The 11533-nt window shown below is 41.9% G+C and overlaps 1 protein-coding gene across 1 annotated transcript in view; it reads right to left on the minus strand.

Annotated features, from left to right (window-relative positions):
* The window catches only part of ABCB7 (ATP binding cassette subfamily B member 7), a 38117-nt gene extending 28053 nt beyond the window's left edge, over nt 1-10064 (minus strand). The window contains exons 1-3 of the mRNA XM_088527519.1: nt 9900-10064; nt 1181-1258; nt 305-391 (exon numbers count right to left, since the gene is read on the minus strand). Coding sequence (XP_088383645.1) covers nt 305-391; nt 1181-1258; nt 9900-10064 — 330 coding nt within the window. The remainder of the gene's footprint in view (nt 1-304; nt 392-1180; nt 1259-9899) is intronic.
* Nucleotides 10065-11533: the final 1469 nt, after the last annotated feature.

The raw sequence follows: 11533 nt of genomic DNA on the forward strand, positions 1-11533 counted from the left end.
TAGCATGGAAAAAACCTAACATACTGCAAGCACATTTCGAAGGAATGTAGGAAAGTGGGGTTCTATTTTTAATAAAGCAACTGAAGCGCTTCAAAGGAGTTATCAAAAACATTTGGTGATTTTAGAGTTAGTAACATAACACTGACAATTAAACACTATCTACTGATCCGCAGTGCTCATATGTTACCTATCAATACAGTTTCTCACAAATTTGGACAGTTCAGGTTTTTTTTGTTTGTTTTTAATACAAAGGTGAACAGGCTTTGGATTTAAAAAGCAATACTAATTAAGCAATTCTTTTTACCCCTTCCTTTGGATCTGTGTGAAGTCCTCCACCTGCATGGCCATGCCAACACATTCTCTTTTCTATTCGTTGCCACCCCTGGAGCAGCTGTGTGAAAAAGCAAAGTCAATTTGCAAGAACCTCAGGAAACAGGCATTTGAAAGCCAAAGAAGAGGGAACTGCTACCGATCTGTTTTCCATCCCTCCCCCTCAACTGTATCAGCTTGATTTCCGAAAGGATACTACGACTCTCTACAAATTTGCCTCATCTTAAGGAGATAATAACAACAAACAGATCATATGGCTAGCAGTACAGTAAAGTGCTTGTAGCAAGCAGCTAGCAGGTAAATATTTAAGGCCCTTTTGGTCTTTAAGTTAAAAGGACAACTACAAACTTAAAAGGGGAATAAAAGACAGATACTGGATGATATTCTTCTCACATACCAATACATAAACAAACCTCAGGATGAGGAGCAATGCACGTTTGCTAAATGTCTTAATATTTCCCTACACAGAATTTTTAAGTAATAAAGCCCTACATGCTCAAGGAAAGCTCACAGGTTTTCATACTTTTTTGTGTGTGTCAGACCACATGAATCTAAGGGTCAACAAGTTAAAGTTACATACAAAGAGCTTTGCTTTTTAAGTTACTATGACAGCATTGGCTTTTAGATATTTATTTATTTATTTTTATAGATTTCTCAAGTGCAACAGTCTGAAGGTTTTAAGCCAAGTTCACCCCTCTTCTGGGGGCAGAGAGATAAATTGCAATTTAACCTGATGCACCACACAGAAATTATTTTTTTTTAAAAATGAAAGTAACGCAACCGAAAGATGCACCAAGCCCGAGTTTCCTCACACCTCCAAGTAGAAAGCAGAAAAATAAATTTTACCTACCTCTGAAGTATCTAATAATGGTCTTGAATAACCTCTCCCCAGGCTCTGCCACGATGTTTGTTTGCATATTGGTGGAATCTACAGAATAGAAAAGGGAAAAAAAATGAAAATGGAGCAGTAGAGAAGAGTATGCACTTCACATTCCCAGAATATTCATCAGACTTGTTCCCATGTTAAGCATGTTTACATAAGGCAGAGGGCTTTGTGAGTTTTCGTTTGTTTTTTTTGTTTTTTTCTTAAAGACAACTGACCAGGGGAAAATAAAAGGAAAACTGTTGGGGAGCAGGTGTGAAATAAATTGCATTCAACCATTAAAAATGCTAAGTGACAATGAACCTTTCCCTTCCCCAAGTCACAGTCCCATCAGACTTTTCTTTTGTGTCATGAAAGCACCAAAGTTCTCCCTTTCCTCTCACTTTGTTTTCCTTCCCAGTTGTCTTTTGATTTTTTTGCAAATATTCTTCTTTTGTTCTGATTTTCATTATGAATCACCATTCTCAAGCTTAGAGGTTTTGCCATTTTCAGTTTCTCCTACTTCAGCTGCTACCTTTCTTAGCCCATAGACAGTACAGCTGGTCAAAGCAACTGCTCTTGACAGGGAAGCATTGGGACCATTGGAAATTACAGGATGACTGACTGCAAGTTTTAGGTAGTCAGGATACAAAATACATTCATTCATATGCATATTTACCAGGCATACAGGTGGGCACCAACTGTAGCATGCTTTGCAATTCACATAAAGCAACTAATTTTCCATAGGAGTTTCACACGACCTTTTCTCTAGGGGGACGAGCAGACAGTGTTTGCTCAATGGCAAAACATAGGCCTCTTTTTCAATTTAGCAATGATGGCTCCACAATGTCTTTGACATACTCAGTAATGAAGAAAATCACTTATCCCCAAAGCTTATTCCTGCTTTCTGACATTCTGGTACTTCTAAACCATGCAGGCTCTATGTATCCTATTAACCAGAATTTTATTGCTTTGTTGCAATATTAGCCACACAGCTCACACTAGATAAAAATCAACATTACAAACGAAAAAAAAAAAAAAAAAAAAAGCGAAAGGACAGCTCATCAGCTCAAGGTAAAGGCCCAAGTCAAAACAAAAAAACAAACAAACTTGATCATAAAGACAAATATTTTAAACCTTCACAAACCTCCAAAAACAGCAGCATTGCCATAAATATATGTTTTGCATATGTTTCCAGAAATTCCAATTATATGACACTACAAACAGAGAAAACAATAGACATTTTGGAATCAGGTATTTTGCGCTTGGTAGGGCTGACTGACCTCGGTGAAATGCTGTGCTGACACTTCCAAGACCTGCCTTAAATAAACAAGCTTCACGTTTAAGGCAGTTCTTTGCAGATTCACTCATAATATAGTGTCACACCAGCACTCGAGACTCTATTTAAGCCTCTGAAGGAGGCAATTGCAGATCTAGACGAACAGACTAACACACTTGCCGTAGGAACAGTGACAGCTTCACAAACAAAAAATGTAATGGAAAAAGACAAGGGCTTCAAGTGGTCTCAGTACACTACAAGCTACTGCAAATAATAATTAATTACTATGAAGATGGTTATTCTAGATAAAAGGTCCCTCTAATGCATGGACACAGGGGTAAGCATTTTAGGGACTTAATCAGTATCGTTGCACCTGAAAACCACCCGAAGTCTAACGCTAAACTAAGTTGTAGAGGCGACACAGAATTGGGCAGCAGTCTCAAAGTCAGCAAAGGCAATTATCTCGGCAAGACAATGCTCTTCCCCAGGCAAAGGCCATGAGAAGCCAGCATTAAACCACGACAATTTAGGATTTATAGCAGAAGCATGATTCAGGGCAAGTGCCACAACAGCAAGAAGAGCAAAACCCTACAGGCATACCCACAAGGCCACGAACTATTCTGTTCCTGTGCCCGAACAAGCAGCAGACACAATCAGCACACTGAAACCCTCACCATCTGTAGCCAGCACTTTATTTCCTTTAAATAAATGATACTCATAAAAGATCATTGAGATACCATGCCAAAGAGGTTTAGCAGTTGACCACCACTTCATTTTGGAACCTCTCCTGCGCAATACCACCCTCTCCTGCTTGGCTTTACAAGAAGAAAAGAACATATTGCTCTTGTGTTCTTATAAAAGTTGAAAATCAGATCTTTAATTTGGAATGGTTTATTTTGTGGCATATTGCTAGCACACGGGAGCAGACAACTGAAGCTTCAATGCCTAACGGAAAGAAATTACTGTTCCTCAAAAATGTACGTAAGTAACACCATAAGTAAAAGGTTATTAATAGTTTGTATCCTTTGACCTTGAAATCCCTTCTGCCTGAAGCGCAAGAGAAACATAATATTGTAGAAGTTTACTAAAACACTGACAGATCTGCTCTCAATTATTGTGTTAAACAACCTACTTAGCTGAGTGAAGCTATAAGTTCATAAGCTGAGTGAAGCTGCAGAGCCTAGCTGGAGGCCTATAGCCAGCGGGGTCCCCCAGGGGTCAGTCCTCAGCCCAGTCCTGTTCAATTTATTCATCAATGACCTGGATGAAGGCACAGAGTGCTCCCTCAGCAAGTTTGCTGATGATACCAAACTGGGAGGAGTAGCCGATACCCCAGAGGGCTGCGCTGCCATCCAGAGGGACCTGGACAGACTGGACAACTGGGCGGTGAAAAACCTCATGCAATTCAACAAGGCCAAGTGCAAGGTCCTGCACCTGGGGAGGAATAACCCCAGACACCAGTACAGGCTGGGGACCGACTTTCTGGAGAGCAGCTCTGCAGAGAGGGACCCTGGGCATCGTAGTGGACAACAAGTCGACCATGAGGCAGCAGTGTGCCCTCGTGGCCAAGAAGGCCAATGGGATCCTGGGCTGCATTAAGAAGAGCATCTCCAGCAGGTCGAGGGAGGTGATCCTGCCCCTCTACTCAGCCCTGGTGAGGCCGCATCTGGAGTATTGTGTCCAGCTCTGGGCTCCACAGTACAAGAGGGATGTGGAGCTGCTGGAGAGAGTCCAGTGTAGGGCCACAAGGATGATCAGGGGCCTGGAACATCTGCCCTACGAGGAGAGGCTGAGGGAGCTGGGCCTGTTCAGCCTGGAGAAGAGAAGGCTGAGAGGGGACCTGAGCAGTGTCTATAAGTACCTCAAGGGAGGGAGTGAGGAAAATGGTGCTGGTCTCTTTTCACTGGTGGCCACCAACAGAACTAGAGGAAATGTCCAGAAACTGAAGCACCAAAAGTTCCACAGGAACTTAAGGAAAAATTTCTAAACAGTGAAGGTGAGAGCTCTGGAACAGGCTACCCAGAGAGGTTGTGGAGTCTCCTCTGGAGATCTTCAAAACCTGCTTGGATGCAGTCCTGTGCCACGTGCTCTAGGTGACCCTGCGTGTGCAGGGGGGTTGGACTAGATGACCTCTAGAGGTCCCTTCCAACCTTAGGCATTCTATTCTATGATTCTATAAACCATCACGAGGCTAATAGAGGGAAATAGCAAAAAGGCTACATGATTTGCACAAGGTACATAAGAAAATTTTAATTTTTCATTTTCAATCTAGTGCCTCGAAGGCTGAAGGCTTCAGTCCTCTCCCAAGCTCCTGCTGAAATGCAAGTTGTAGCAGACAAACCGAGAAAAATTAAACACTGACAAAGTGACCATTACGCGCCCAGCAGATCTTCCAGCAATCACAGGAATATTGACCATGACCCCCACGTGGGCTTAGGTCTCCCCTGTCACTCACTGCACATCTTTCAACAGAGCTGGCCTGCAAACGGAAGACAAACTCATACCTTATCGCAAAAGACAAAAGTAGCGTGTTACTGCTTTGAAGGAGCAGAAGAAACTCCTGTTTGTTTCTGAATCTGAGAAATTAGAGAGGAAACGGTCTTTTCCTTATTTTTGAACATCTGACTTTGCAGTCCTTATTTTTGGATATGATTCCTTACACTTTAAAGGATGCGGTCTAGTACCAACTGCACATAAAAGTCACGTTCCTAAAATTTCACGACTGCGGGTAGTAGGTTAAACACTATAAACACAAACAAACAATTGGGATTAAACACATTTGCTCAAGGCCAAATCCTACTAAGAAGCTTCTCTACTGAATTTCCAGGCGCACTAGTGAGATAGCCAGGGTACGCGCGGAGATTACTGCACTAATCTAATGGGGATTTTATAAAACGGATTGTACTAGAAAAGATAAATCAAAGTAGCATTCAAATGCCTACATATGCAGTATTCACAGCAGAGCATCATCCACCATGGGGTAGGTTCCTAACACTCTGTGTGACTCCAGTATTTCCCATACGTATTTCAGAGCAAGTTCCCCTGCTTCCACCTGCTCTACGTCATAAACTCTCCTTCCTTGCAACAGTTCTCAATAGTATTAGAGGTGCACTTTCACAGACAAACAGGAGAACATTGACCTGTTCAGTAGCAATCCTTCCTCTATAAGGGGATTTATAGGAAAAACTGAAACAGTCTCATCTGCACTATGTTGTTATGCACATATCCATCAGCTCAGAAACTGGAAAAAAAGATCTTATAATGAAACTAAATCTTTGGGAATTAAGTTCTAATCTTGCTGTATTTTTTTAACGCAGCATGCACTGTGCTCAGAAGATGACAGAGATGGTTGGCATATACTTCCTGTGTGTCAAACTGTTTAACTACAACATCAAAAAGTCTTGAGGGGGGAATTCAGCAACACACACAGACACTGGAAGTGAAATGATGTGCAAACAATTAATACTGGCAGACTTTGAAGGACAGACCAGGCTTTTGTGCAGGAGGGAGAAGACAAAATATAAGTAAATTTAACCAAATTACTCGAAATGTCTCTTATTGCAATTCCTTACAGCAAGGACTACTATGAAATTAAGCACAAGAACACACTCTTTATCACACGCCACGTAGCAGCTGGAAGGCCAAGATAATGCATGGAAAAAGGCTCTTCTATTTATACTGTTACACTTTACGATAATTTATAATCTTGCTTTTTACAATTGCCAAAGATGGCTCTGAAGAAAAAACCCTCTAAAAGTTCTAGAGAGAACAGAATTTACTATTGCTTTTATTTTGAATGCAGGTAAACTGCTTTGCAAAAAAAATTCCTAAGCTTCCTAGACAAACAAAAATACAGTCCTGGTTTGGTCATTTTTCCAGGTTCCCCAAGCAGGAGAACGCCATCCAACCAGCCGGTTCTCAATACTTCTACCAGGCAGAGATCTTAAGAGCTCTGATAACAATTAATGCCAAAGGAAAGGGGCAAAGGAAAGAGTTGCATTTGTAGAAATACAAATCCACCTCAATCCTAAGAGCTACAATTTGATCACCATCCTACAATGTGTCTGAGACACAACACGCAGACTTATTTACGTTTGTTTTTCCCCTTCATAAGGGCATCCATCTTCTTCTTCTCCAGAATACAAATATCACCTCTCTCATTACTCAGAAAAGGAAGACTGATCGAAATACTGAAAAACAGATGAGTGAGGGAAGGCAGACTTGAGTTATCATCTGTTATGCAATAGCACCCAACAATTTTTATTATCTTTAAATCATACTGTACTAGATGCTACGAAAAGCACATAGATTGTTCTGCTCTCTAAAAAGCTGCCAATCAATCCAGAAACAAACAAGACTCATGAGATGGAGTTGTTAAAGCCAACTACCTAGATTTTTCACCTGGTTGGGTCCCTGCCAGTGTCCTCTTCCACATGACATCAGGAAGCTGGCTCACGAGCATGTATTTTGCATTTCCTGCCATGTGGTTATAGTCAGCCAGCTAGTGCAAAGCCCAATCCATCCATGCCTGATACCTGGAGTACAGCAGTAAAAGGGTAGAGGAGCTTTCCCGCACTCAAAAAGACCTGCACTACCTGCTGAATAAACATCAGCAACACGCGTTAGGCATTTCTGCCTCTTCGTTGTCACTCTAGCATGCAAGATCACAATTACAATAGCTAAAATTTTATTCTCAAGTGGAACCACAATGTCTAAAGAGCAGAAGTCAGAAGTGACCATAAAAATGCCCCCAGACCAAAGCTGACAGTCAGCTCATGGTAATCTGGAGGCTTCCATAAGACTATAAGCTATATAGCTCGTGAACTTCAATAAATCTTTTCACCACATGAGGCACGCAGCTTAAGGTAATTATAAACAAAAGTAATTTGGTTTAAATGTTTAAAACAAAAGGTTGTTTGTTTCAACTTCTAAATATTTAGAAAGGTTTAAGAATTTGCCCATTAGAAAAAAAATCACTCCATGTCTAAACAAGAAAAATCACTAGCTAATCGCACTGAACTATGGTTTGCTGAAGCTCTTAACCAGTTTTTAACAGTTGCTTCTGCTGGTGCAAACATTTCTTAAAGTAGCTGAAAAACTGAAAACACAAAAGGGGAACTGAAATAGCAAAACAATGCATTTTCCTTTGTCAAAAGAGCAACAAAAGGTTAAAGAGTGATGCCTAGTCCCAAAATGCTGAAGGGCATCAGAACCAAAAGAGTCCAGCAGCTTCAGCTTGAGCCTCCTCTTAGATCATAATTAAATAAATTGGTTCGGGTTGCACATCATGCTTATACAAACTGTGTTGTGTATTTGTTACGTGTGGTACAAAGTTTATTTAGAAAATTGTAAAAAACATGTATATATACTTAATGAAGTCTAGTTTCCTTCCAAATAGAGCCTGATGCAGACTTGAAGTAAAAGTTAATTATCACACTGTTAGAAAAGCAAACCACTACCAAAAAAAAAAATATGTACTATATATATAACTATAGATCCAGTTTTAGCCTTCTAGTTCAAAAAAAATACTGTAAAGCAACATCTATTAACAGGTGGCAGTTAGAATCAATAAGCAAAAAGAACCAGCATTACTTGTGAAAATACAACCATTCATAGGCAAAATAGTACTAAGCTAAACACTTTTTTATGCCATTTTTTATTCCACAAACTTTTTTTTTTTTTACACAGTTGTTTATTCATAGACATTTGAAGTAAGTTTCCAGGAACACTGGACATCTCTAAGCACTGAGATATGATGATTATATCAGTTACACAGTTGAAAATTTGGTCTGCATCAAGTTCAACTCTTGCCTTCTTTCTTACACAAGTTTCCAAATTAAAATTCCCAACAATTTACTGTTTCAGTGCTCATCTTATCTTCTATGTAATAAGAATTGCCTTTAGCCTGTGACCAAATTCTGCCTGTCATGGTCAATTAATCAGGGCAAATCATAATGAAAAGCTAGTCATAAACAGTTGTCCTCTGAGAAGAGGGAAAAAAGGTTTAAGATGATTATCAAATAAAATTAATAGCCGAGTCTAGGGCAAGCTCAGTTATTCAGACTTTGAGATACACTTCCCTCACTCACTTCAAAAACATGATCCATTCAATTTGAGGTATATAGTCAATTTACAAAAGGAAAAAAGGAAAGGAGCCGGGTGGGGGAAAGAGAGGGGGAGAGAAAATAGAGAAAATAAAAATTGCTCATTAGAACATGTTACAACAGCCTTCTGCTGCTGATTTCCTGTGTGTACATTAGTTATAAACAATCCTCATGAATATGAATTTGCGTTGTCCACAGTGGTCATCAACAGAAGTCTATAACCAAACATATTTTGCACCCCTTTGGCATTATAGCACAAAAGAGGGCCTCATTTTGCCAAAACAGTTACCAGAACCACTAAATTGCAGTTTCACTAAAATCCAAACAAAGAAAATGGAAAATGTTTAAGTTTTAAAAGATGCTCAAATTTAACCTTCTAATACCTCACTACTAGTGAACTATGGAAAGCTATACAATTTTGAATGCATGCAATTAGAAACTTGGGGCCAAGCAGGCAGAACTCCTGCCCAAGTGTGGAGAAACTGATGGGAGATAACAACAGAAAAGATCATGAAGCGGAAAAAAGTGGAAACACAGAGTTCACTCCTCATTGACTTAGAAAAGATAAAAAGGTAGATAAAATAAATGAAAATCACACATTCCAGCATTAACAAGTATGAAATGCTCTTCTCAACACAGCTCTCAATCTCATGCTTACATACAAACAAATATACTTTTAAAAGTAGGGTGAATAATTGACGCCAAACACAAATGCAGAGTTTTACCTTTCCAATCTAAGACCACCAGCGATTTCCCTTTGAAAAGCAGCTTGGGACAGAATGTGCCAATCTTCTTAAAACTACAAGTTTAACACACATATAAGGGAAGAAGATGTTGGAGGAGGAGATGCACGAAAGCACAGTGGCTCTAGGGCCCTGTCTCCAGAAGAAGTTTGGGCTGGGCACGCAGGTTGGTTCCAGGGCGATCTGCTGCTCAGTCCCTGGTTTTCTCCTCCACACAGCTCCAGATCCAGACTGCTCAGCAGCATCTGAACTCACATGATCCCACTGCAGGTCATGCAACATCACTCCCTTCGCAACCTTTCTGCAGGCCACGGACCAGAGAATGAACCATTTTACGGCCAGGGTAGCGATACCTAAGCAAGGGTAACGCACAGCGGTGCTACGAGCCCGCCAGAGCCGAACGACGAGTGGTCTCGTGAGCTCCCCTACCGCGGGCACCGAGCTCGCTCCTGGGCTAATGCTAAAGCTTTCCCGCCCCGGTCGAGCCCGCCTGAAACCCGGGAGCCTCCACACAACCCCGCGGGCCACGAGAGGCCGCCGAAGAGCCCGGGCCCCGCCGCCCCCGGGGGGCCCCCACGCACCTGCCCGCTGGCCGGGGTCGCGCGGCGCCGCTGCCCCGCACTGCCCGCCGCGCACCCGTGCGCGCAGGCGGCAGCCGGCGGCGGCCGCGGCAGGACGAGAGCGAAGAGGCGCCGCCTGCGGCCCGCTGCCGCCGCCAGGCCCCGCCGAGCCGCCAGCAGCGCCATCTTGGCACGCAGGGACCGAGCGCGCGGGGGGTGCTGGGACGCCGGCGGACTCGGCGGGAGGGGCGGGGCCAGCATGGGGGGGCGTGGCTAGACCAGGGGGCGGGGCTAGTGACACTTCCCGTGCATGTCCCCTCACACAGGGCGTTTAGAATTGAATTTTAAAATTAAAACAGCACGAGGAAGTGGTCTCAGCTGAAAAAATCTGGCCTTGGTTATAATGGTTATGTTGCTTTTTGTAATAAAACTGTATAAATAATAACACTGATATTCCATTACTGTGAACCAAGCAAGCAGCTTTAGAATTTCTGCCTTATAAACTAATGCCCATAACTTTACTTTCCCTCTACGTCCCAGGCGAATACTTAAAATTTGCAGGGAAAACATTTTCAAATATATTGCCTTTGCCTGCTGTACTGCAGCTTTTGCTTCCTTCCCCAACTGTTTTCACTTTTTTTTCCAGTTCTGATTTTACAACTCTTTTTTTCTTTGTGTTTTTGCTATCAGTAACAATAATTTCTATCCTCACAAGACAGTGCACTAACAGCGAGTGCACCACAGAAATGAGAAGCCACATAGCCGTAGCAGTCAACTACTCCCTTTCCTAAAGGGACATCAACAAGCTAACGAGCCCACTACATGGACGCAGAAAGCTAACAGCAGAGTTATTAACTTACACTGTTTAAGTAAGTGGTGCTGCCTGACATGAAAAAAACTGTCTAGGTAACCCCTCTCCACTAAAGCAATGCAGATTTAGCTGTAGAAGCAGAGAATCGTCTTGTGTAGCCATGGTCCAGAATCTGCAGTCAGAAAAGACAACAGAGGAAGTTGGCTAGAAAAATAGAAGTGCAGAGAATGGAACCAATTCACCACAAAGATTTGTGAGTAGGATCCTGAAAGACACCTAGCCTGGACTTCACCTGCTGCCTCCCAAAAAACCCAGCTGCCGTCCCTACTCCTACTGAAATGCTAAAATGTTTAATACTAAAATAGCACAGCAAAGCCACACTGTACCAAGCTGAGGAGCACCCTCAGCTCTCCCAGGAGAGAGGCAGGCAGCAATCCGGACTAGAGAACCGCTTCAGCCTGCCCCACTGCATCCTCCTGACATATCTGCAGGGCTTTCCCCAAGGGGAAGGAAAAAGAAATGAAGATACCCCTGACATACCAGGCATGGATATTAAGACCAATTTGTTAATGCTTTCACAACACTTTGAAAGCATCATCTGGCTAATAAGGGATATTATAAATGGGTGTTTAGATTTTTATTATTAGTTGTAGTACTATTATGGAAGGAACCATACACAAGGATATAGCACAGAAACAGGCAAAACCTGCTCTGGAGATGTTTATTACAGACCTCATAAAAACAAGACATTTCAGAGGCAATAAGCTGAAATTAATTTATTCCATTTATTTCAAAATAGATGAATGGGAAGAAAATGTAGTTAGAATGGACAAAGAAAGTCATG

Source organism: Tinamus guttatus, unplaced genomic scaffold (assembly GCF_059628265.1).
Source record: "Tinamus guttatus ecotype Peru unplaced genomic scaffold, ASM5962826v1 Tinamus_guttatus_pri_ptg000287l, whole genome shotgun sequence".
Taxonomy (NCBI): domain Eukaryota; kingdom Metazoa; phylum Chordata; class Aves; order Tinamiformes; family Tinamidae; genus Tinamus; species Tinamus guttatus.